This window comes from Arachis ipaensis, chromosome B7, assembly GCF_059453495.1.
Source record: "Arachis ipaensis isolate K30076 ecotype BB chromosome B7, ASM5945349v1, whole genome shotgun sequence".
Lineage (NCBI taxonomy): Eukaryota > Viridiplantae > Streptophyta > Magnoliopsida > Fabales > Fabaceae > Arachis > Arachis ipaensis.
Window position 1 is genome coordinate 1,991,632 of NC_142442.1, and position 27,924 is coordinate 2,019,555.

General features: G+C 34.7%; 3 protein-coding genes across 3 annotated transcripts; 2 read left to right on the forward strand and 1 right to left on the reverse strand.

The window, feature by feature from the left end:
* Positions 1–5,308: 5,308 nt before the first annotated feature.
* On the forward strand, positions 5,309–6,295 carry LOC148550137 (uncharacterized). Its single transcript, XM_088493131.1, has 2 exons — positions 5,309–5,530; positions 6,023–6,295. Exons 1-2 carry the CDS (start codon positions 5,309–5,311, stop codon positions 6,293–6,295), a joined length of 495 nt encoding a protein of 164 aa, XP_088349257.1.
* A 2,201-nt stretch (positions 6,296–8,496) lies between these two features.
* Positions 8,497–9,645, reverse strand: LOC107627847 (F-box/kelch-repeat protein At3g06240-like). The gene has a single exon (XM_016330666.2). It carries the CDS (start codon positions 9,643–9,645, stop codon positions 8,497–8,499), a length of 1,149 nt encoding a protein of 382 aa, XP_016186152.2.
* An 8,409-nt stretch (positions 9,646–18,054) lies between these two features.
* Positions 18,055–18,963, forward strand: LOC107606446 (uncharacterized). Its single transcript, XM_016308510.1, has one exon. The coding sequence runs from the start codon at positions 18,055–18,057 to the stop codon at positions 18,961–18,963; it is 909 nt and encodes a 302-aa protein (XP_016163996.1).
* Positions 18,964–27,924: the final 8,961 nt, after the last annotated feature.

Genomic DNA, 27,924 nt, shown 5'->3' on the forward strand with positions numbered 1-27,924 from the left:
AATAATCAGTTCTGAGGGCACATAATAAGTGGTGAAATCACATCTTACACTAGATCTCAATGGCAACCAGTTCAAAGGTTTATTGCTGAAATCTTTGCCAATTCTATGTATCTTCTGGATTTAAATCTTGGCAATAAGCAATTTGAAGATACATTTCCCAATTGGCTCCAAAATCTATCGAATTTGAAAATTCTGGTCTTAAGAGGCAATAAGATGTATGGTTCCATTGGCAATTTGAAATCCAAAAATATATTTTCCAGGTTAATTATTTTTGTCATATCATGCAATAACTTTAGTGGCTCATTACCAAAAGCATACATAAAAAATTTTCTAGCCATGAAGATTCAAAGCAATTTGTATTATTATTAGTATTTTCAAAGCATACATTGAACCTCTATGATTGCAACAATTAAAGGAGTCAGTATCACTTTTGCAAATAAAAATTCCAGAAGTCTTTGTCTCGACCACCAAGGAGATTTCGAGAAGGAATTAAGTGAGATAATATAAGATGAGAAGACACCACATCCAACTCAAAACCTTAAAATGTCAAGTTAATGGGTCTCTCAACTTATAAACTCCTCACTCTTCCTTGCTTTCTTTGATGTGGGACTAACTTCAACACTTCTCACACTTGCAACATTAACAAACTTCTCACATAACAGATTTATTGGTCATATATACATGATATTGCAAACAAAATTGTGAGAGTATATAATGTACATGCATGATTCTTCTCTTCTGTCATTGAAAAGTTTTGATAGAAAAATGTATTTAGTAAAATAAAGATTTTTCATCTTCTATTGTGAAAAAACTGTCCACTCTATCAATTAATCCCAGCAAATACGTTGTTAAGGTCTTCAAATGTACAAATTTTCCAATATGCATGCTTGACTATGGGGATTGGGGAGCTAATATAAATAAATGTAATAATACAAGTATTATTTATAAAATAATATATATCTAGTACTCCAAAAAAGATTTTAATTGTTACTCTTAATCTTAATCTATAGTAATTAACAGGTAACAATAATAATATGAAAAAATCACAATGTATATTGTTTGATATGAAGAATATTTCCAATTTAATTTTCTTATTGTTTTGTCGATTTTAAACAAATCAAAAAATGGTTCGATATCTAACGGTTTGGGAATGAAACCTACTTCTCTTTGGGAGTACCAGTTTTTTAAAGTGCATCAAAGACCTTTCGTTCGGACAAAAACTTAAGGAAATCTGAAAACAGTAAATAAAGGCTTTGAAAATAAATTGGCAGAATTTGAAATGGTTTGCATTAAATTTAAATAAAGCAGTAAAATACTTTCGATTGGAACAAAGGACTTTCGAAATGGAAATATAATAAAAATACTGGAATGTAAATTGAATAGGAATCTTAAATGTTGCTTGAAAAATAAACCTACGTGAAGAAGTAAAGCTTGCAGAAAATGTAAATAAAAAGTAAAAAACAAGTGGAAGGAAAATTGACTCAAAGCAGACTCAGAAATTCGCTGGAATGTGAGTGTGCATGAATAATAAGCAAAGTTTCAACCTATGTGCCTTCGAGCCTTATTCTATTTATAAAAATCGACAACCAATCAAATTGAAGTGTAACTCCCACGTTCATTAATCTATAGGTAACCGTTCTCGTTTTTTTTTTTTTGCTAAGCAACCCTAAGACCTTTGATCCTTCAATTCAATATATTGATCAGCTTGTTGACTGGTCACGACAAACTCTTACTCGAACATATATGCTCATTAGCTCTTCAAATGCTCTCTTTTTCAAAATAAATTATTTTCGACTAACACTTATTAATACAATTAAATTACTATATAATAAGAAAATCTGCATAAAAAACAACATTAAAATTATTTTTAGATTTTTGTCTTTTTTTTCCGTGACTTATTTATTGGTTTTATCTTTTGAATTATTTTTGTTAGTAATATAAGCTTTCGATTTAATAGCTTATCTTTTGCTTTTACTTCAACAATTAATCGGAAAAAATTAAAGAAAAATTTGAAACAGATAATCTATATATACATGCAAGAGAATGGAGAAAATATGAGACGGGTTGGGTGAAATTGATAAACTTGATCATCACGTTATATTCTTTACAAATTAAATATATCTTTTTTCATTTTAGTTTTAAAATAATAGGAATAATGCATTTAGATTATTCTCCAAAAGCATTCCATCATAATTGAAGTAGTGCATCGTTGTTAATCACAAATCCTACGTCGATGACTTGGAGAATATAATGGAGAAGAGTTGGGATTACGCTGTTGAAGGGTCGGAATAAAATGTTTTCATTTTTAATAATCTTTGACATATATTGATTGTCATGATTTGCATTTATATTGTATTAAACTATTAATGACTGAAAATGGCAGAAATAGTTATATATAGAAATAACTTATATATATGTCTAATTTAGATAAATAACTTAAATAAGTTCTTTTAGAAGAAGAGCTTAAAGTATAAGAAATTTTATTAATAGAAAATTATAAATAAATTATTTTATATTTAAATTTTTAGTTATAAAAGTACTTATTTTAAAGTTGTAGCATTTGGATAAATAACTTAAAAAATATAATTTTTTTTACACAACAGAATGAATATTAAAATAACTATAATAACAAATACTTTCCAATATTAAATGTTGATTTTACATAACCTAATCACTAATATTGGAAATGATATGGTAGGTAAAAATAAAAATTAAATATAAAATATGTGTTAATGTATATTTTGTTGCTGTTTTTTATTTTTTACTCCTATTAGAACTTTCTTCTTCTTTATTGAGGTCAAAAACTTGCTATAACTAACTAAAAAAATAATAACAAGTTATATAAAAATAAAATCACATGTAAAAAAATAAAATTAATACTAAAATGTCATACCACAGTTAAATACAAATTTAATAATAAAAATAGAACGATAAAATGATTAAAAAAATACCTAGAAAGAATATATGCAGGTTGTTCAGATGGAACATTATCTGAAAATGGTAGTGGAAGATCAATACTTCTAACAGATGAATTATTACGTAAAAATGGTGATGGAGGCCCGTACTTCTAGCAGATGAAACATTACGTGAGAATGATGGTGGAAGGCCAATGCTTCTAGCAAATATTTTTTGTAAAGAAGTGGTAGAATAACTTATCGAAAAGTAGAGAAGTCATATATTTACTTCTTAAAAAAATTGTTAATTAACTTTTCGAAAAGTTAAAATTTTTTTTAAAAATAGTGTTAAACACACATATTGTAACTTTTTATAATTTAAAAATAAAAAAAAGTAATTTCTGTTACTTCTGAAACGGACTAGTCTTGTTTTACTTCTTTATGAATGGTCCTTAATTTTTGGTGACTGAATATTTGTTTATACTTGTAATTATATTTTGTAGTATATTTTACTTCTTTATGGCATATTTTAGTGAGTATAATTACAAGAAGAAAATTAAAAAAAAAAAGTCAAGTTTCTTACTCCATCACGCACAGACTAGACTATATCATACCCACAAATAAATATAAAACAAATATAAAACAGCAACAAAAATACAGAGAAATTATACGAGCCTCTCACACCAATTGTTTTTTCATTTGACACACTCAGACTAATCAATATTCTAGCCCAGACAAAATAGGCCAACAAAAATTCTGTCCAAAGAAAAAAGATTAATCAAATAGCATTATTTCTTAACATGGACCTGGATTGTGCCACTTTTGTCCTGGACTTCTTTTTCTTCCCATGCCCATTGATTTCCATATATAAACCAATATTGACCTTAGTTTTATCCTATAAAACAAGTACATTTTACTGAGTTATCGTGTCCACATGTCGGATACATTTCGAATACAATATTATTGTATCTAATTGTATCTTAATAAAAAATAAAAAAATCTTTTTCAAATATATTTGGACACACCTACATACTATAAAGTATTAGCATGTCTAACTTTATTCTTAATATAATAATATGTATTTTAAAATAAATTTAGAAATAGTATATATTATTATTTATTAAAATAAAATTTTTAAATATTTTATATAATTAAAAAATTAATTTATATTTTAATGCCAACCAAATATCAAATTATCACTACAATTTAACTAAAAAATACTTCATATTTTATATATATGACGTATAATTGATTACTTGTATCTTATAAAATTTTAAAATTTGTATATTCGCATGTCCTATATCGTGTCATGTGCGTGTGAGTGTTCAAAGATCATAAGTTTTAGCTTTTACTATCCCTCCCTCTTCATTTGTCCCTTAGGCCTCGGTAAGGAAGGGAGAATGTATTCTTAATGCAAAAAAAAAAAAAATTACATTAACGTGAATTCATGGACAAATTAAAGGTGATTTCTTTCAAATTCATGGCAATTTTGTGGGTAAGTTACTCTTGCACATGTGTCTTCATCTCAGCCATTGATCAAAAAAATTTTCAACCTTTCATTAATTGATGCATTAAATGTTTTCACACTACATTGTATTTTATATTATTTACATTATACCCCGTAACGTATTTATACTTGATGCAATACGCAAATAGTTGATTTTACAAATCTCTCCCCAAATACCATACAAATCAAAACCTTCCCCAAATACCATTTCAATGTGTACAGCTTCTTCTTCTACCTCTCAAAAGACACTTCAAAAGAACTGCTTCATTCTTCAACCTCACTGCTTCCTTTACCCTTCTACGATCTCACTTCTTCTTCTTCTCTACCCTTCATGTGGGTGATGGGTTTGATTTTTCCGGCGACCCACTCCTAAAACCTTCCCCAGATACTCCTGTAGTATCCACAGCTCCTTCATCTACCTCAGTGCTTCTTCTACCCTCCCCTTAACTTAAGCGTTTGATTTTTCCGACGACCCACTCGCAAAACATTCCCTAAATACCGCTGTAATGTCCATAACCTCTTTTTCTACCTCGTTCCTCTGATTTCAAGGTCAGTCATCGTTAGGGACAGTTTTTTCCTAACCCCGTGGAAGACCCTGCCTTCTGCGTCTTCGTCCAGGGTTACGCGGGTGTCATTTTCTGTGATTTACCTTCGAAGAACGTAAGTCATCCCCTTGTTAGCAAGGTTCCGGCGACCCACGTGCAGAACGCTCTCGGAAAACCCTTGTAAGCCCTACTGCTTCTTCATCTAGATCATTCGTTTGTTTTTTTGTTTTTTTAGCCAATTTGCATGATTTGTTCTGTTAATCACTTTCTGTAATCACCGTTCATCGAAGAAGATTGATTCAATTTCGAATGCAATAGATGATGATAGTTTTCCATGGTGGTGTTAAATGTTAATCAGATCGATGGCCAGTGATGCATGCTCCTCAAACACGAGACGAGGCATAGGGGGAGCCGGTGGACAACAGGAACTGAGATCTGGAAATGCAACCTCAAGTTCGCTGCAACCTCAGGATGTAATAGATGGTGTGGCCCCAAAATGCTTCTGTGAAAAATATGCCATCAGTTATATGTCGAAGACAGACACCAACCCAAATAGGTTATTTTTTGGATGCCCATTATTAAAGGTAACCACGCAATTCTTTATGTATGAGAACTAAGATTATGCTAAAATTTGATTAAAATTTGAATTTTCTGGAATGGAGCTTTAGACTCTATATTTTGGTTATTCTCCACCCTGCTCAAGTTGTTGTGGATGTGATTTTGAATTGTTGGGAATTGCATGCCTATTGGTTATGAAAATGATTTGACTTTGTTATTGATTTGATGTTAAATTGGGTTGATTTTGTATATGATTTGATATTGGTGCTGGTTAATTTTGATGAATGACTGAGAATTGAGAAAAAGTTGATTTATTCAAAATAGATCTACCTAGATTAAAAATCATGATTGTGACAAGAATTGACTTGGTACCTGATCTGATATTAAAAATGGATGCTAAAATTTGAAAGGATTTTGTAGATGTAGAATCTAGGGATTAATTACAGTGACGTACATGAATTAGATTGAATTGGAGTATTTTGTAACCCCTTACATTAATTGTGTTCTATTCGTTGTAGGTGACAGAAGCACATTGCAAGTTCTTTCTCTGGGTTGATGACCACATTGTTAGGGTCAGAGCGGGGGAGGCTACAAGGGGATCGGGTGACGGGAAGCAGAGTGATGTTGGAAAACATTTGGGAATGGATAACTTGATAGACCATGTGGAGGAAAGAATAGCAAAACTAGAGAAGCTGCTGAACAAGAAAAGTAGAGAAGCAGAGTTGAGGAAAAAGGCTAGAGAAGCAGCTGCAAGAGACATGGAGGCTTCATCAACAACGTCTATTGATTAGCTGCAAACCAGAACCCGAAGCACCTCGATTAGGTTCAGAAACTTAAGAATAATTTCCTTCTTTGCTGAAAATTGCTACTAGAATGTAGAGACACAAACGTTTGAAGCTTTAAAAGCAAAAAATTGTCGAAGACGTCCATTTGACTTGTGCAATATGGTTGGAATTTGTTTATGTTTCTAGTTACGTGTTTTTGTTTTACCCATAGATACGTATATGTTTTATGGTATCTATTTTTGTGACTTAGTTACCAAAGTTCCCTACTAATTTCAATAGCGTATGAAGGCTAATACGTTGTAGTAAGTCAGACTGAATACCAGAAAATAGCAACCTTTTTATTAGTGAAACGAATGCTTGAGATTGCAGTCATGTTATAACTCAATCTTCGGAAATTCTGTAAGAGTAGGAAGGAGAAGGGCATGACAATATACACCGATGATTTGGTGACTTCCATGACAAATCATGCGGCCATCACAATAGATAATTGACAAGATCTGTTTTTCTTCTTATATACTAGTGTGCAGCATAAATTTTAAGTTGTGATAGAATGAAGAAGCTGAAAGTAAACTAGAATGTTATGTTAGGCTTTGGAAATTTGTTGAATTGCAACTTGTTGGTCAAGTTTAATTGCTTTCCTTTCAGAAAATTTCTTGCATATGTTTCGAAATTCCTAATCCCTTGAACCTAAATAAATCTTAACACTTGTAGTTTATTTGATCATGATGAATGGCCACTGCTTTGTTCTAATACACATAAATTGTTCAGCAAGCTATGATGCTTGAAATAAGCTAGCCTGTCTGTTAACATATTGGGTTTTAAAGGCTTCATCTCATTAGGTATTGAAGTTGTAGATCATCATCTTTATACCCTTGCACATGATGTATAATACTCCAATTGAAAGATCTGACTTTTTAAATTACCATAACTTCCCATTATTGCTGAATCCTTTGTTTGCTCAAATTGTTTGACTTTATTCACCCCTTCATGCACTTGATTGAATTCCTATTACTCTATAATCTAAAGTAAATGAACGAGTGCTAATGGGTTGATCATTTCAGCGACGTGGCCGTGGAGGTAGAGTGCAAGCTGGAGTTTGTTCATGGAGTGCTAATGGCTTATTGCAGGTATTACCAGGTTACCATGTACTGGGTTGCTCATTTTTTCTTCTTATAAAGTAATATTCAACGAGTATATGGCTTATTGCAGGTTTTTCCGTGCACTGGGCTAGGTTCTGTCATCGTCCAACAAAGCAGTGGTGTATACAACTGTTCTCCTAAAACCCAGGGCCATCATGTGAGTTTCTCTTGTAACATTGCCCGTTTATATGTCCGTTTATATGTCGTCTTTTTTGGTCGAATCGTGTTACATAGGAAAACTTTGGTCGAATTATAGGTCGAATTGTCTCGATTCACGATTATCCCAGATCAGTTCTGGTTAGGTATTAAGGTGTAACATAGTATATGATCAAAGGTCATAGAAATTTTTTTTTCCCCAGGGTTGGTTACTTTAGTTAACTGAATATTTAGTCTTTCTGTCATACTTGGGATTGGGCTCGGTCAACTAACCTGGAAAGATGTTTATTTTTTGGTAGTTCAAGTATATCTAAAAGTAAAGTGGGCTATCTATCAACTTGGGCCAGCTACAAAAACAATTAGTGGATAATTCAAGTCAGGATTAATGCAGCAACTGGCTTGAAACCTGTTAAGCCCAACTCTCTCCAGAATTTTAAAAGGAAACCAAGTTTTTCCAGGTAACTATTTATTCCATTCATGTGTGTGTTAACCGTTAATTTGATCAATGTTATTTGGAATAGCATTTCTTGATTGAATATTTGCGTAAATTGTTAGTAGGTTAACTGTTATTTCTCACATAATCCCTATACTAGGATGGTTAGAAACAAAATAACACCATTATAAATCTCCTGTACATGAGGTAGACTACACGACACATCGAATTAGATAGATTGAGGTTGTTATGCAACCATTTCTCTTAATTTTGGCTCTTTTAAAAAAATGTAAAACATACAATTGTAAAGACAGACTGATAGAAAAAACACTAGGAATTAACCATTGTCATAACAGTTCTAGGGATTCCATTAACAAAAAAAAAAAAACATAATTAACATCAACCGGAATACTAAACAAAGAGTTTCAACCAAGTTCCACAATACATGTAGTCGGAGTATATCTAAATGTCAATTATTTCTAGACAGGAAACATCCCTGCAAAATACTTGAGTGTAGACCTTACTGTGATCGGGTGTGGCGTTTCTGGGTATCGCCATGCTCTCCTCACCAATAGATTTCTAGTGCCATGTTCGATGTCATATTCTGTCAACACAAGCTCTCTGTACCTGTAATTGACGAGTAACTCTCTTTCCTTTGAATTGTTCACCAACAAAAGTAGGTTATCATCCACGAATAGTATTGGATTTTCTCTGATACTTCGACTCGCAAACCTGCAGTACTGCTCTAATATTCTGTTTCCATCCGCTTCTTCATTCAAGTGCCAAATTGCTGCGACATACCCAAATTCGTTGTGTGTATGAGCGAGGAGTGCAAGTTTTTCCTTGTGGGTTAGTAAATTGTGAACGGTATATATTGCACCTACAGGGATAGACACCTCGCTAAATGATTCATCTTCAACACTGTAACATAAAATAGACTTGGGTGTAGCATAGCTATCTCCTGTACCAGTTATCCAATACGCGTGACCATTATTAAAAACAGAGTTAGGGTCAATTTTTTCTACACCAGGGAGACAATCAACGCAGTGAAACCATGTAGAACGCCTTGAACAATATCTAGAGAAAAAAACGTAGGCATCAGCTATGTCCCTTTTGCACATATGTATGACTGTGTATGCATCTGAGTTTGGAACATGACCGAAACCATATACTGGGAAAAACGATCTACCGTGGTCCCTGTGGGGGTCGGAAATTTCTCTAGAGCATTGTGTTGTCGGATTCCATACCAAAAGTCTTGTGTCGTCTTGTTCACGGGAGAACTTGAAACATATGTTCCCGTTTGACACTCCCACAATGCGGAACCACCCATGGATGCCAACTCCGAAAGGATGCTGAACATTCACTTCTTCTCCAGAAGCAGCATTCACTATATATAGTGAATCTGAACCCATTAACAGTAGTGAGTATCCAACATGAAACAAAACATGTTGATCTAATACTTTCTGCCTTCGCATGTGGTGTATGCATGTCTCTGGTTGGCGTAGCTGTCGGTGCCAGAATTTATTCAAGCACATACATCTCCCTACAGCTTTGGCACTACTACGCAGGAAGATTTCTTGTAGCAGTTCATCCGGAATAATCGGCAAGGGAAGTTGGAATTTAGCCATTTTACTAGACGCGCGTTTCGTAATCTTGGTTTTCGGTTGTGTTTACTTTGTAGTTTTTGAATTGTTGAAGTCTGTTGCTCTCTTTTAAGTAATGAACCTAAATTAGTCTAACTTATTAATTGTGTGAGATGCAGCATCCAACGAGAATTGATGAGGCAGAATATTGTATTTACCGGTGTTATCCTAACCTGTTTGAACTAGGTGTTTAGTACCATTAAATTTGACTCGTCTTCCCAAGTTTTTGCCTACCCTAGTAAATAAATTCAGTTGGAATTCCAACATACTCCAATATTATCTTTGATTTTTCGTTTTTCTAGTTTGAAATTAGAAGCAGCCGCAAATATTCCCTATTAAGTTTTAATTTGCTGATATACTCACTATTCTGGATACTTGATTTCCAATTTTGTTTGCCTTATCACAACATTACAACCCCTCATCCTAAAGAAAACCATGTTACTCCCAAATTAATCATTTCCACAGATTCAGCATTAAGTAATTCCAATACCTAATTAGGATGTTACCAGCAACCATTGCGACACCATCATCCATGCAGCCACAGGTAAACAACATTCAAGTTTTCCACACGATAAAAAAATCGTTGTCACCAAATTTTCTTACAAATAATGACCGGAATAAAAAAACCCATAGATGTTGTGAGACTTGTATGAGACTTGATCAAAAATAAACCCATAGATGTATATAAATGATCAAAATAACAAAGTCAAACACCATAATCAGAAAATCAAAGCTATTACACAGAATACTAATGGAAGATTTCCACAAAAGTCAACATGTACATACAGACATGGCTACCGAAACACTACTACAAAACATTATTTCACCAATAAACCTTAAACAAATTAATAATTCTTCTTTTGTCCTACGATGATGGTACTATCTGGTCCACAGACGAGTCGGAAGAGTCAGATGGCGAATTTCTACCATACCTCCTACTAGGTCCTGCATTTGCCCTACTATTAGGTACTGCCGCTGCACCTCCCCCCTGTTGACGGCGGTTGAACCTGCAGTAATTTTGGAAAATTTATTATACAACAATGAATATAATAAAGTATGTCGACTTACTTTCCTAAGTAAACAAGTTATTGTTACCTTGACTCGTGAGAACACGGTGGTGAACCTTCTTGCCTCCGATGCTGCCGGCGTAATAACCTTTCGGTCTCAAATGCAGCCACCTGTTCATCCTTGTTGAAGTGTACGTTGCATCTGTCCGCCAGCCAGTGTTTGATTTGGTCCGGCAATACGTTGGAGGCATATATCTCATCAACGGCTCTGGGCATTTCTACCGAACGAGTATGGTCCCATGCAAGCATGTGGAAGATACCCCAACCTACGTAACTGAGTTCCAGCATAAGCCGTGGAGTTGGTCGATGGAGAGATCTTATCCTCCCCATGTCGGCTGCGTTGATCCAGTAGTTATCACCGTCTCTATTTGGGTGGATATGGAGACACTTGTCTTGTCTGTCTATTAAGTACAGATCAGTGGTTGTGAAGAACGAAAAGTGTCGTACGATGTGCTGTGGAATCCTTACATCTTCCTATAGTCAGAGAAACAAAATTAGATGTTAAACAGATTTTGAAAAAAATTAGATAAAAAAACGTAAAGAGAAGTGGCGTCTGCGGCGCCGAAAGTAAGCTTACATCTGTTGGGAATAGGTTTAGGACGAAAGTCTGGTCAGGGCATCTTCTCACGTTCCTTAAGGCACTGACGTAACTAGCCGGTAGCCACCACAAACCAAATGTTGAAAAGTCAGTATTGTTAAGAATAAGAAACCATGGAAGGACATAACCGAAACTTGAGAAGTAATCAATGTTAAAAAGAACAAACCATGCAAGGACAGATGGTCATGTGTGTGGAAAAAATAGTTAACAAAAAGAAAAAATTAGTTATTTGCTTACCGGAATTCTGGCTCCATCTTTGTTTGCTAATTTTAGTGACTAGTCTCTGAAGTTGATTGGCGCGGTGAGTGAATTAGGAGAGGGTTAACAATGGTGTTGTCAAATAATTTTCTCTAGGAAGTCAAGTTTTACTTTTAAAGAGGGTAAAACCAGACGTCACACCGGTTGGAAATGAAGTTGAAGGGATATATTGAAGCCATCCATTAGGATTCAAACCTTATCACTAATCAAACCTTTTCGTAAATCTAAACTAAATAATAAATACACATAATAAACTCTATTTGAATTGTATTACTCCTGTTTTGGTAAAGGTAAATGTAGTTTAATAACCATTCATTGGTATACGTATCACTAGATGAATAAACATAACGAAGGTTGTACATAATAAAATTAAAAAATATAATAAGTTTAATATCGTGTTCATATTTAGGTAAATTATTGAAATCATGTTTACTATATTGTTTGACAAAATATAGGAAATCATGCAAACCTTTCTTTATTAACATATCACAATGTGCTGTTCCATTCATAAATTAACATAAAGTACTTCAAATAACATAATCATATTTTTTACGACCCAGTAGCTTTTTCCCAATCAGTAAGCGCAACACAAAACGTCAATCAAAAATTAACAGAACGTACTTAAAATAACATAACCAGAATAACTTATTGCAAGCATTATAGTATTTAAAGTCTATGCAATGGACACAATTATTTTAATGCCTTAGGTATAAATAACTCAGAGCATACTTCCTAACCCCTTAACCAATCGCTCTTCCTTTTTAGCTATTTCGTTGTAGTATTTCTTTGCTGCCTCAAGGACTTCCTGGGATTCAAATTGAACGGATTCATGACCAGATCAATAGCCAGCCGTAATCTAGTGCTATCATTTACCTAGGAGAGAAAACAAAAGAATTCAGACGCATAGGTTAGATTAAAATTTTGATATAATATATGAAACCATGAAACCAATTTTATTTTATAACTACCTTAATATTGTAGTTACTCCTCCATTGGCACTCCCTCATCCAGGTTGTCACCCAAACTCCACAATCATTCCTTGTATATGTAAAAAAAGTTTATTGAAGTCTATAACCAACTTAATTTCTAAGGAAAAAAAATCATAGCAGACGAAATAGAACTGTAAAAAAATATTATCTTCCGTAACCAAGGCTGGCCGGAAAAGCAATGTATAGCACTATTACAACGTCAATAAATATGTTAGCGGTCTATTTTACTTGTGCAGAAGGAAAACGTATTCATCACACGTTAGCAAATTCTTTGATGCATCTCAGTAATTCAGAACTCAACAATCAATAATAACTTGTAAGGTTTCTTACGAGTCATCGTTCTGCTCGCCAATTTCTGCATGGTGTATTAGAGGATACTCTGAAATGATTGGTCTGTGTGTTGTTTGGTTAGCATAGAATGTGGAGTCATCAAGCATCTCCTCAATAAACAGTGCCTGTAATCAAAGTAAAATTTAACTCAGGTGTCAACTCTGGTGTCTGTTCAAGCAATTTAGACTCTATTTCCGCCTATTAGAAATTTTGCAACACTACCATTAGCTTAGCACAACGACGGCCCCTGGTTCTGCTTGAGACGCATGGTTTAGAATCCAATAATATTAGGTGTCTTTTTTCTATATCAATTACAAGCAGGTACCAGTGCATGTTATCCTCATTCATTGGAACAAAAATCTATCAAAAATATACACAAATAAGTTATACAGGAATAAGCATTTTTAATTTACATTATCATCTATTACGAGAATTAAATTAGAAAGTTACCTTGCATAACGACTCAAACTCTCCCATGTATTCCTCAGCGTAATAGCGTTTCAAAGTCTTTGGGGAGTGAGTCCAATTAAGGGCAAATTGCTGAAATTAGATTTTTCATAAACATGTGTAAGGTCAATGGAAACCAGGAGATGGAGATCCTCTTAATGGTTTTCACTCACCGAAAATGTAGTGGGTAAAAACCACAAGCAGGGAAAACCGGTGTCCTTGCGTGCATCACACATGAGCATGCTTGATGTGAGGTTTATGATCTGCTTCAGCGTTCGTTGATTGACGGCCAATAAGAAAAAATATAAACATATATTCTCTTGTTAAAATTATTTTATATGTTGGGAGTTTCGTTTATGAAATTAACGAAGGCTAATGACTGAAAAATCCATACCTCGTCCACCAATGGTTTGTTTGGCAGTAGAGTATACATGACTCTCCTATTAGCGTGCCACAAGTTTGTCTGTGAAATTATCTCCGAATTCAGTTCTTCATCCTCCAGATCTAAACCAAAGACGTAGGTTACGACTGAAACTTCGTCCTTGCACAGTGCCATCTCAGCTGGGGGACGGAACAGAACAAGCTTCCACTGATACAACGAAAACTAAGTCGTTAGTTATTAATAGTAAACCAGCACAACAAATCTCTAACACATACTTAACATGATATAACCCACCGCAGGTATCTTTGCGGTTTCCTTCGCTAGTGGCAATTTTCTGTCAGCCGGGTTGAAGTAGCTAACATATACAGCCTTGTCTAAGCTACTCGTTATAACTGGTTCTGTAGCTGTCTTCTTTCCAGTATCATCATCGCTAAACAAACTTCGGCGAATAACATAATCATCTGGCGGTGTCTGTTCACACTTCGGAGACATTGAACAACACTTTGTAGCCATATGCGATATTGAATCCGCGGCTTGATGAATGCTTGACATGTTGGATCTAATCTTCTTGGAGGAATCCAGATTCCTCTCAAGATTACCGGATGGCATGCTGAATCCGCTCATGATCACAGGCATTACTGTGGGGTTGAAGTTATCGGGCGGCCCATTCCGAAGATTGATCGTTTGTGGCATAGTTCCAAACACAGGATAACACGTCTTGGTCTGGGAAGCAATCAGGTTTGAAAGTGTATTCATCATCGTCGACATTTGCGTTACCACTTCTTTTAGGGAAGGTTCTACGACTGTAGTTTTACTGAAGTCGTCACCTATCTCTTTGCTGGCTCCACCGTTAAAATTTACATGCAGTCGCTGGTCATGCATGGTGCTTCCTCGGAGACTATGAGAAACAAAACTTAAAAATATGAATACTTTACACTCGGAATCGTTATAAAAGGACTTCACTAGTTTCTCGAAATGTAATTTAATTCTAACCTTGATGACAGTTCTATCACTTCCTTGTCGACAACTTTTCTTGAGATCTTTCTACTTTGTTCTTTTTTGGCTTCGTCGTCTCCCTTTTCTATTTTTTGTGTTGAGCGTCGCTTTCCTCTGGCAGCCATTGGGTGTTTTAGCTGTTTAATTTTTTTATTAAAAAAAACATGAAAAATACTGCAACATGTTCAGTTAATGAGTTGCACTCCACTAGCAAGCACAATTTCTTAAAAGAATAACAAACACGGTAGCTTGTCCCTACTATTCAAAGGAGTTTTGACAATTGAGTGATATTTGGCTATAAACCTCTAATATATGAGGCAGTTTACGTTTCCAGAGTTTATATTCCTAAATTTCTGAGTAAAATTATAATTTACATAAAAATCTTTTTTCTGATTGGTAAAAGATAAGGCTCCAACCTGTTTTTTTTTTTAATTAGTTCCGTTTAGTCGAGGTATCGATCCTTTAAATCTATTTGAAGTTATTCAGCTCAATACATTTGTTTAATTTCCTTTTCTGTAGTCAAAGCTATTAAACATTTTCTGGTAACCGTATATTTTTTTTCTTTTACCAATCGGTTACTGGAAGACTTGTTTTAATTTTCGTAATGAATGCTTGTCTCCATTAAGTTGCTCATAAAGTAATATGCTCAATATCAGAATTGTGTTTGTTGTTATCTATTGTTGTTTCACACACTGGGTCAAAGATTTAGTCCGCAACAAAGTTTAATGCGACGGCTAAACACTCGAAAAGGGGAATTTTTATTCCATTTCCTATGAGTTATATTCCTTTTCATTAACTATGTGTATACCATTACCTGTCTCCCACACAGATCTTTGATTTTTCGTTTGTCATGGTCACTCATTATCTAACTTATGCTGCACCCTAATTTATTACTTAATGACTTTTTTGCTTTCCACCTTTAGGCCCGTTGCCTATCATTTATAGGAGACTGAACTTCCCATCCCTCATCGCAAAGCACTGCCTTCCCCGAAAGATAATAACGAAACTTAAAACTAACTATTAGTAATGTGTTTGGAACTTTTTTAGTATAATCTTTAGTATCATAACATTGGATTTACTCACTCTAAAACTGGAACCATTATGGGTGTGTTTGATTTTGCGTTAGAAGGAAGAGAAGCACGTTTGAGTGCATTGAACGCTTTCTTTTTTTGTTTGGGTGCTTTTTTTTCTTTATACGCCAACGTGATTTTAGGTTTTTAACGTGCGTTTATAAGGAGCTGGAAATTGTAGCTTCTGCGTTTAGATAATCACGTTAGGACTGGATTTATTTTGTTTTATCAATTCTACCCTTTAGTAAATTGCTTGTAATCTCTTTAGTATTCAAATATTTTAAATATATAATTATATTTTTTTTTATTAAATTTTTACTTTTGATTTTGTAAAAAAAAATATTTTTGTTTGGCTTTGTTAAAATCTGTAAATGTAATTCTTGTATATTAATTTATTATAATTTTGTTATAATATAAATTACTGATCCCATTAAAAAGAATAAAATATTAAAAACTAATTATAACTAAGAATAAAGTCATGAATAATTAAAAATTTATAGTTTAAAATAGTATTAAATAAAAGAGTATTGAGAGTATTAAAAAAATTATAAGTAATATAATTGAATAAAGTATATTTTGATATGTTTTTCATATATTATTTTTGCTTTTAATATAAAAATATATTTTATCATTTTTTATATATTATTTTTATTTTAGTAAGAAAATATTAATTTTGTTATAAAATTAATTAATAATACTTATTTAAATATCTAAATTAAAATAATATAATAATATAAAAAACTTATTTAATTTGATATCTATTTTAGTAATTTTTTATCTAAAAGTAATTTTGAGTAGTGTAATCCAAACAATATTTACTTTACTATAAACCATTTTGATATAAAGATTACCAAACATAAATCACTTTAACACAAACTTACTTTTCATCAAAATCAAGTTTGCAAAATCAATTTTATGCAAAACAAAGCTAGAGTACATCAAAGCATATGAAAAATAACATACAGATAAAAAAATAATAAAAATTTGATAAAACCAACAACATGTATCATATGAACAAAAAAATACAATAAAAATTAAATAAAATTTATTAGAATAAAAAATAAAAAAATTTCATACGCAACATAAATACAATGTAATAAAAGATAGAAAAAAAGGGATTGATGTGAACAAAACATAAGCAAAAAAATCATAAAAACTAATATTGGACCATGCGCATTGAACCGAAAACTGGCAAAGGATAAACCAGAGGAACAGAACCATTCACCGTAAGACCTAACGACCAAACCGCGAACCCTAAACCGTACACGTTGAACCAGAAACCGCCAAACAATAAACCATCGGCACGAAGACCATTAAGTCTGAGATCTAGTCGCTACACCGGACACATTGAACCGTGCGCATTTAACCGGAAACCGGAAAACAATAGACAATATACACGAAGCCGTTGACTAAAAGACCAAGCGATCAAACCGCGAACCCTAAACCGTCCACGATGAACCGGAAACCGCCAAACGATAAACCATAGACACAGAAGCATTCATGATAAGACCTATTGACTAGCTCGTGAACCCTAAACCGTACACATCGAACGGGACACCGCCAAACAACAAACCATCGGCACGAAGACCATTCAGTCTGAGATCTAGTCACTAGACCGGACATATTGAACCGTGCACATTGAACCGGAAACCGGCAAACAACAAACAATATACACGATAATCATTTATTTCAATTACTACCAACATAAATATTTAACTTTTTTTAATGATTCTATTTTCTCGCTAAAATTTATGTTTTATTAGTTTTAATTAAAAATATATTTTCCGACTTTTTACATATTATTTTTTATTTTAGTCTATAAATATTAAATTTATTATAGAATTAATTAGTAAGATCTATTCAATTATGTAAATTTATGATAATATAGTATACAAAAATTATTACTGCTTATGCTAAATAACCTGTTATGATTCATAGAATATGGCGAGGTTTACCCAATTTAATTTCAATTTCGCCTTACTAGATAAAGTTATCACATGTTCTTTTTCAAGAAGAAACTATAAACCGTACCTAGTGGTATCAATAAAATCATATACATGTATACAACGTAATTAAGGCCATTAAATAATATTCCAATTAGGTAGGTGATGGTTAGTCTAGGACTACGAGCAAGAACATGGTGCAATAAAGTGGAGACCATGCTGCATGACTACAAGAAGGAGGAAATGAGTTGGTGGTCTAAGCATAAAAAACTACAACTACAAACTATATGCTTACAAATTCTAACCCATACAACATGGATACTAGAAGGAAGCCCTCAACCATGGCAATCGAATGTTTGGAAATGTTCCATGGAATTGATCGAACTGCATTCAGGATGCTGACGCAAGTCCTTCACCGTGAAGTTAAACAGTCCCTGATGGTCATGGCATTTCTACTGTCAATGGAGACAATGGGATTGAATGGTATTGTGCAAACAGCCATAAAAAATGAAGGCTGGTTTATGAACAGTCTTGCCGATGAATGTGTCATCTGTTTGCAATGCCTACTATCTCAGGAGTTCTCTGGGGTTGTGGAGAAGTCCAGAAAACTCGAAACCCTCGGACACGTGCTGAAAACCGAGCTCACGTTATACCAGGTTCATAGGATGAGATCCGTCCTCCTAACGCTAATTCCCGATACCCTATCAACCATTTGCTCTAGAATTCTAGGTGACATAACGATGGATGCCGTGTGGTTGGAGTACCAGAGGAATCCTAAAGAACTAGTGGGTTTCAACACACAGGACCAGTGCATATCGGTTGCACCAGAGGCATTGAGTAGGCATAACAATGGCCGAGGATTGCATATGCAACAAGGAGGAAGGCAAACTGAGCAAGATAAGGGAAAGCAGAAGTACGTCTGCAAGGAGCTGGATGACGCGGAACGTCCAAAGACACTGACCGTATGCTTCGGTCGAGAGTCCATGCCCACTGCAGAAGGCATTGCTGAGTTTTTCTGCAACATGTTTGGTCATGTGGTTCAAAGGGTAACAGTCATGCCTCGGAGGGACAAAGACTCGGGTGATTTTGCTTTCGTTCTTTTCAACGACGCATCAATCCCGCGCATTATCATGGGGGACAAAAATGTCGTTCATCATATCATACAGGGCATGAAATGTTGGATCAGATGGTGGAAAGGAACACATTATCGCTGTGTGAATTAGTCATACAATATACGATAAAGGTTAGTGTCTTTTTTTCAAAATAATCTAGTTACAACAGAATCTTGACTTGTTAAGGTAGCTGAAATATACATTATAGGCTCATTTTTATTATCCAAGTTAGATTATCTTTCCATGTTACTTGATTTTGTTGATAGAATCTTGATCAATCCGGTTCCTTATTCGGCTGTGGTTATGAAGTTTAAATTGGAAATAACAAACCCTTTTTACCATTAATTAAGTTAATATCGTTTGGAGTCCTTCACCACCAACCTCCCAAACATAAGATATTATTATGTACTTGAACTTGTTGGGACTAACGTAGGAGACATACCAGGAATGTTGTTTTGGAAATATATTACTTGAATTTCACCTTTTTTAGTTGGACATTTTAAATTCGGACTGGTGTATGTGGTAGACATTTTGTGTATAAGTTTTAATTTTTTACGTGGGCCCTAAAGTTGTTGTTATAAAAAAAAATCTTTCTAAAACGTCAAGGATTATACACTATGACCAAAAATTCCAAATTACATTTAAGTGGGCCAGTGACAATGTACTTGTTTTGGAAATCTAGTACGTTTCTTTTTTTTCTTAACTTTTTTAATACCCAAAACCGGGAGAGTGCTTCGACTAACAAATAACAATGTTAAGAAATAAAAAAAAACCCAGCATTCTTGAGGGAATACAATTTTGTGACAATGATTTTGTTATGGCCACAAACAAATCTTAAACAAGAAGAATAGCTAAACTTCTAAAATTATTTTCATGGTAAAACTGATTGTTTAACAGTTAACACAAAAGTTTTTTTCCTGTGTAATGCTTACCGTAATCCATTGTTTTCCCACACAATTTTGTTATCATATATGATATGTTCAAATAGTATCATTTGCATTCAGTAGCATTGTATTTGCATGCAGTAGCAGTCACTATCTGGTCGATACACTGCTGATAACCAAACATAGTCGCAATAAAATAGTTAGCAACATATGCACCATAAATACAAACCATAGTATATCACAACTGGTCACCAAATATCAAACACATTACATCACATACAAAATAACACCTCCAGGATAACATTTTGATTAATTACACTACACAGCAAAATTTATAGGTCTGCATAAATCTGTTAATTTGACCCCTGGTTGACGGACGAGTCAGGAGAGGTCTTGGGTTGCTGTCGCTTACTAGGACCTACCTCAGCCCCCCACCATGTTGCCTCTTGTTTACACTGTAGTTGAGTTAAAAAAATTTAGGCATAAAACATGAAAACGTGAGAAATTAGACCAGAAAATAATGGTCCGATGATACTAACCCTGACTGCTGAGTATCGAAATATTGCTGTTGTTGGCTCCGGCGGTGATTCCTAAGGAACATCTCGGTCTGGTAGACTCTAAGTTGGGCTTCTTTGTTGAAGTAAGCACCACACACCGAAGCTAAGCGTTGAACGATTTGGTCAGGCAAAACCTTCCCCGCATACAGTTCATCAACAACACACGGAGTTTCATCTTTCCGGTTAATGTCCCGGACGAGCATGTAGAATACTCCCCAGCCAACGTACCTAAGCTCCACACTCAGCAAAGAACTTCGTCTGTACATGCGCCGTATCCTCCCTAAATCAGCTCCTTTATCCAGAACCTGTTACCGTCTCTCTTGGGGGTGATGTGGAGGCAATTGTCTTGAATGTCAACCAAATAAAGATCTGTGGTACTGTACCACTTGAAGAGATTTACGATATTAGGTGGGAATTCAACATCATCCTGTGCCGGAAACAAGACAAAACCATGGCAACTTAGTTTTCCAGATGTTTTTTAACAGAATCATAACAACAAAAGAGGTCAAAATTCTGGATATACGTACATCTGTTGCAAAGAGCCCGATGACATAGAACTGGTTGTAAGATTATTGAATGTTCCTTAATGCGTTAACATACCTAACCAACATGTAGAAACAACAACAAATAAAACACAGTGGCCCGAAACTTAAAAGAAGGGAGGAGACAAACATTTTGTGACTCTTTATTTACTTATTCTATGCATGCAGTTATTTAAATATGCTCGATTTTTATCTTTACAGATACGGCTGATATCAACGGAGGTAGTAAAAATTAAAGAAGATGCTTACCGGAATCCAGACTCCATTCTTGGTTAATTACTTCGACGATGGCTGTGGTTGAAGGGAGGGAGATGCGAAGGAAGTTCTCAGACGAAGAATTGTTCACTAATGAGTGTAACTATTTTCCTTATCAGTTATTTTGCTATGTTACTATGTTAGTTGAAAATTTATTAAGCCTTTTAATGTAAAGTTAATCAAAACGTCGAATCAGTGGTAGAGGGTACTTTATTATTAGCAAACTCTGTGTTATCCTAATGTTTGGAAAACGTAAAATATCCTTTAATTTATTGATTATCAAAATGTTTTGGAAATGTGTCATTTATAAATGTGCAAAGATTTTTTTAGTTTTATGTTGTTTAATAATTTTCATTGAAAAAATTAAATGTAAACAATAATAGTTATCAAAATAGGTACTCATAGGCATTTTAAAATGGAAAAAGAAAAAGATACCCAGTAATCAAATTATTTAAAAAATTGAAGTTAAATTTAAAAATATTAAAACGTTTGTTTCGAGTTTCTAGCGATTTTATTTTAATCTAGCATTAAATAAGATAGTAACAATTGTTGCAGAATTTAATTTTTAAAGGAAATAGTAGTAGTTACGTATAAACCGACTAATCAAATTAATTATTTTATTTAAGTCTTAAAATGTGTTCCAACAACTTTGCAACCATTAATGCTGTTAATAGCAAACAATTAATAATTTCATTTTCCTAGGATTTCTTTTTTTTTTTTTTGGGAGGTAAATTAAATTTTAATTAGTTTTTCTTTGAAAACGAAATTCGATGGAGAGGGATTTACGGGGAGTTTTTGGGATAGAACAGAATATTTGTTGGAGAATTTCGAAAACCGCAAGGTTTAAGTAGCTAAATTACTCACTAATTTTTTTTTTAAAAGGCCGCGTTTTTAACCCCTCGTTTTTTTACTTTATATTTTCTTTTCATTCACAAGCGTGTAACATAAGTATCCTTCAGTAATCACTATTCACCTTCCATCTTCCTTCACAAAACACTTCGCATAGTAACCCCAACCTAACACAGAATTTGCTGCTGAAGGTATCGACTACAACAGCTTCGTATCGGAGAAAATGTCAAACAAGGTGAAACTCTATCCTAACTCTTCTCCTGATAGTGATCGGTTGTTGTTCATCATCTGAATGTAGTGTCAATGTAATAAAAAATACAATCGTTGTAAAATCAAAATAAGATAGTTTAGCATTTTTTAAATGAATGGGTGACTGATTTGGGTTTCTGATTTGTTCGTCTGAAAAGGACTTTATGCATTTAGGTTTGATTAAGATTATTCTGTTAAAGATTTAATAGATCACAACAGTAAACCAGTTCAACAAAATATAGTTGCACTGTTTGTAGAAAAATTGAACCACTTTGTTTTCAATTCAAAAAAACATGCATGTGTGTTGATTTTAAATCAAAAGATTCGACTGTATTAGGTTTTTTAAATGAAATCTGATTCTGTTTCTTTTTGAACTTGGCAACTGTGTGACATTTGCCATAGATGATGTCTTCGAAGGACAATGGTAAGAGAGTTCAAGCGATTGATAACGGTACGACACAGAACTACAAGATGAGGTTTCTTAAGCCAGTAATAAGGCCTTCAATGTTCAAACTGGTAATTAACATCCGTTTCCTTAACACCTCTTAATTTTAAGGTTTTTACAATGCTATCGATGTTTTGACAGAACCTGACCAATTTGTAACAGTCATTACCTATAACTCCCAATGAGCTACCAAACCGTACCCCCTACCTGGACCTGGTTGTGCCTGACGGAAGGAATAACCCCTGTAGGTGCTTCTGGACACAACTCTAAAGTGGAAAAATTGCATTGACTCGAGGCTGGGAGGAGTTCTATCAGATGTACAAAATCAATCTGGACTCCATACTATATTTCACACACAAAGGAAACTCCAATTTCCAAGTCCGGATTTTTGATTTTGGTGGCATTGAGAATTCATACCAACTCCATGATCCTGAAGAACCACCATATGTAAGGACTGGTAATTATGAAATTGCAAAGTGTATCAACATCCCTCCTTCAGCTAGTGCTAGAGCGGTTGCCGCAAAGGTCAAAAGCAAGTGGCCTTTTTTTGTGATGGACCTAACTGCTCGCATGATGTCGTCGCGATTGTTGGTAAGCGTTAAGTTGTTGCAACAATTTGGTTGAAATATTGTTTTGCTGAAGTAAGCATTAAATTAGCTAATACTAACAGAAATTTCTTGCGTTATAATCAGCCGAACGTCCCTCATCTCAGTCACTTCACTGGTCAGAGGCACCCTATCATCCTCACACATGGTCACATACAGGTCAAAGCTACATATACAAGGTACAGTGGAAAAAAGGATGGTAGCTTCGGCATTATTTCTGGAGGATGGGAGAACTTTGCTTCAATGTGCAACTTCAAGCCAGGTGGTGTAGGGGTCTTCGAGGTGATATCAAAGGAGCCAGTGACGATCATCCAGGTTCGATACAGATAGGATGCACAACGATGAGTGGCTGAAGACGCTTAGCCCCTGTGTTTGACCTCTTTGTCATAATATATCATGCTAAGACTTTTCCCGTAGGTTTAGAAAGTATTATATGTTTCTTGTTTGTTGAACAATTACGTTGACTTTTTTTGGGTGTTATTTAGTTGAAAACAACTTTCGCTATTAACTAAAACAGAATCGCATTCGCAAATATTATTAGTTTCTGCTCGTTTTTTAATTGACTTTTCCATTTTAACTTGATTGGAGAAAAATTAGTTTTCCAAGTACAAATGGCAGAGTTGCCTTAATTTTTTTTTCTGAAGTATAGCCAGGATAAATTGATTACTTTGTTGGCCTTTACAAAAAATAAAAAAAAATCTGGCCCAATAGGTGAGGAAGACAACAAAACCTCATATTTTTGTAGGTGGAACTCTCTTTATATGTTGGGTTTTAAATTGACAATTTAATGGGGGGATTCTTTTTAAAAAATTGGTTTGGTTTGACCTTAAAATGTAAAAGAAAAAAAGTAAATCGAGAAAGATGAAAACACCGGTAATGTTTGAATGAAGCCGTATGTCACCAGTTTTTTTATTTTATTTTTAATCTGGTTTAATGAAAAATGTTTTTTTTATACATGAACAGAATAGTAAAGACTTAATTCGGCCCAATCAATGAGTAAAATAGCCCAACCGTAGTTTCTTTGAATGACTCAAGGGTGGGTAATTTATTGTGGTTGGGCTTGGATCTCAGCTGTGCCACTGCTCTAACGTTACTTTGTGTGCCCTTTTTTTTTAATTTCTTAAGGGGGCAATTATATGGTACAGATTAAAGGATACAGATTGAATGGGACGTGGTACGTGGGCTGGGTTATTGCGTTGTGGTTTTTGGTCTTGGTCTTTAGAGGTGGACTTGTTTAAGGTAGTTGGGCCAATAGGTGATGTGGGCTTATTCACTTTGCAGTGGGGGTCATGTGGTTTCATTTTGCAGGTCCAGAGCATAGATAAGAAGAGGTGGATCTGGAAGAGAAGAACGAGAACCACAAATTGCCGATCCTAATGAGATAAGACTTTATCCACATCCAAGATCACTCTATCCAACACCAAGCGAGGGTTCTACAAATAGGCAGATTGTCTTCAACCCCATCAAAGCTCATTTGGTTGTTGTTTTCCCTAATTCCACAAATCGTCACAATTAGTGGTAGTATCGTGGATGCCCTGTATCGTCTCACATGATGACTTGTTTCTCGCTAAATCAAAGTGGCTCTATCGTCGATACGATGGTAAGTTCTTCTCGGTTTATGGAATAATTTGTGAAGTCATTATATTAGGTTGTGTATTTGGACATGATTTTGTTGGAACATGGTTGTTAATGTATATAATTGATTTGATGAATTACTTATTGAGTGTTTTATACCTGATGTGTCTGTCTGGGATTTCAGATTGTCTTCGGGAAGCAGTGTTCATTCCAATTGTTGCTGGGTGGACTTTTGTGATCAAAGATGCACGTTGGTCGATGAAATTGACAGCCATGTAGTTGCCGTCGCCGTTCGAATGCTGGAAACTGAACTCACAGGTGAAGCCACTCAATAACCGAACCCAAAGCAGCCAACAAATCTGACTATGAAGGTAAGACAATGGCGTGATGGTTGTAATGTGAATAAAATTTTCAGAGTTACTTGGTTAGGCTCTTTTAACACAATATTGTCGGAGGTACCAGCGGGTGACGGGAAAAAGGTTTGACTTAGAAAAATTATTGATGCTCGTGTCTGTTTGAATGAAAGTTGGTATGGAGTTGTTGGTTTCTTAGCGCTAAGGCATGGGTATTTTGTTGTTTTTTTGTGCACTGTTAAATCCATGATGAATTCCTTGTGATCCTACTGAGTGAATAGATGATTGAATTTTCGAGGTTGATCCGTTTCCATCACGAGCACCGGGATGTGGGAAATGATTTTCCGTATCACTTCCTGCTGGTCGTTATGAAAACATTTCAAACTTGACTAGTCATTCTTTGCATCAGTCAAAGTGGATCACAATTAATTCGTATACGGATTCAGCATGTACTTGAAAACCACAAAATATCCATGCTTTAGTCTTAAGAACTCAGGAAGTGCATACCAACCTTCATTTAACCAAACACTATCATCTACCTTCCTCCGTCTGACTTTTATTCCGTCACCCGTTGGTAGCTCCGACAAAATTGGAGTTGATACTCCTTCCCACTTAGCCGAACAAGGAACGTCTTATGGAGTCGGCTTGACACACTAAATTAAAGTTCGACAACATGTCATCGGCTACAGACCTCTATAATACTGCCTTGGGTTTTGTCTTGAGTAATTCATAATTTTCGTACGTAGCGGTAATCCGTCTATGTTTCACGAACGGTTGTACTTACGACCGCGGTACCTTTTCCACAAACTTCTGCACGGAAGAAAAAAGCAAAATATTAACTAACCATTTTCTCATCTCAATGCACGACGAGGAAGCGCAAAGGGAACAGATGACGTTGCTTCTCCCCCAAGAGTTCAGGAAGATGGTGAAAACGAGAAGTACCATTCCCAAACCAACTTAGGCACTTGTGCTGCTGTACCGATTGATTTTTCCCACGGAAGATATCCGTCTAGAGGTAAAAAAAATGCTTCTTTTTTCTAATTTAGACTGGAAGTGTCTCGGATGGTGTTTGGGTGCATGCAGTAGAGCTATTAAAAGAATCTGACTAATGTATGGTTGGTCCATGTGATGTATTTCTTTGAATTTATATACTTATATTTAACATAGGCTGTTGTTGTGTATGTAGGTAGAACACTGGGAAAGGAAATTGATGAAGAACCTAGAACCCAAAGGCTAAAGGGTAACTAGCAGTTTCGTGGATCATTTTTTTTAGGTTTACTGATTTAATTGATTTTTTTTATTCATCTAATGTGTATAGTTGCCGTGATGAGTTTTCTTAATATCAGGTCATAATAGTCAACAATGTTACGGATGCTGTATGACTACATTCTGGAAATATTCAAGCTCTCAATCCCATGAAGCAAAACCCTGCCTGTCAAAGTGAAGTCATGCCGTATTCAAGTAGCTGATAACATAGAAAGATTCGTTATTGTACAACTTAAAGGAAATGTCCGCAGTGTTTCAAACATTTATTGTTTCTAGTGTTAAATTCTGTCATTATGTAAGACTCTAACAACCTCAAAATGTTATTGAACCTAATAATCGAAACTATGATATGAGCGAATAAAAATGTGTTTGTGTTTACGAATTCTCTGCTTCATATATCTATATATATTTCAAACTGCTTTCATACACAGTGTGCCATTTTCCCTTAAATAAAATTTTCAATGAATACAGGAAATCCATAATAACAAAGTAGATTCACAACCTCAACGTTACAAAAGAGATTCGTAACCATCTAAGAACAATTCAACCTTGGAGACTACAACCGATTCAATCAAATAATTTGGTTGGTAAATCAAATGCACTAAGAAAGTAAAAAAATTCAATTAACACAGGTCTGTTTTTTCAACTGTATTGCATAACCACAATGGTAGGAAGTCCTTACTCCAAATGCAACCACAATAAACTGCAACTAAAATACACCAATGTAAGCAAAACACATGCATATTATTCAACATTATTGTCATCATAATGGACCAAGTAGGGAAAAAAATCAATTTACACAACTCTAATTGATCAACTAAATTGCATAATCACAATGGTAGCAAATCGTTACCCAAAAGTCAACCGCAATTTACTGCAACGAGAATACAGCACTGTAAGCAAATCACACACATATTATTGAACATCATTATCACCAAAATGGACATATTCATACTTAACGTAAATGACTACAACTTAAAACTCCTCAATACCAAGTAGTGACTAATACATTGCGGTTAAGTTATCAGGATAGATCATGCTTTTAGAACCAATTATACTTGCATTGCACTAAATTCAGAAGACTAATTCCTTGAAATGGTCAACGTGTCCTATGCATCGACGCAAACAATGTCATGTACGATCCTTGTTTGTTGCCACAGGGCAATGACGATGGTAACGGATCTCGGACATCGATCTGCACATGTCGTGTGTCACATTTATCATCAACAACATCATTAATGCATTCATAGTTCGTGAATGAATGTCTCCTGTCCTGCTGTGACTCCTTCACCTGCTGATAACATCATAATCCCCAATCAGAAACTATAATCATGCATAAAACCATAATGGTCATTCATTGCAAAGTGGTTAAGAGGAGTTTTATGCATCACACCTGTGTTAACGAGTAGAGATTTTTATTGAAAACACCATTCGTGGACGCGATGTCAATGGATTCGCTGCTTTCATGGAGGCTCTGCTGTTTTATAAATTA

Coding starts and splice junctions, on each gene's coding strand:
- LOC107627847 (XM_016330666.2), bottom strand. CDS start 9,645: ATGGCTAAATTCCAACTTCCCTTGCCGATTATTCCGGATGAACTGCTA.
- LOC107606446 (XM_016308510.1), top strand. CDS start 18,055: ATGGATACTAGAAGGAAGCCCTCAACCATGGCAATCGAATGTTTGGAA.
- LOC148550137 (XM_088493131.1), top strand. CDS start 5,309: ATGGCCAGTGATGCATGCTCCTCAAACACGAGACGAGGCATAGGGGGA. Junction 5,531..6,022: donor TTGGATGCCCATTATTAAAG/GTAACCACGCAA, acceptor TATTCGTTGTAG/GTGACAGAAGCACATTGCAA.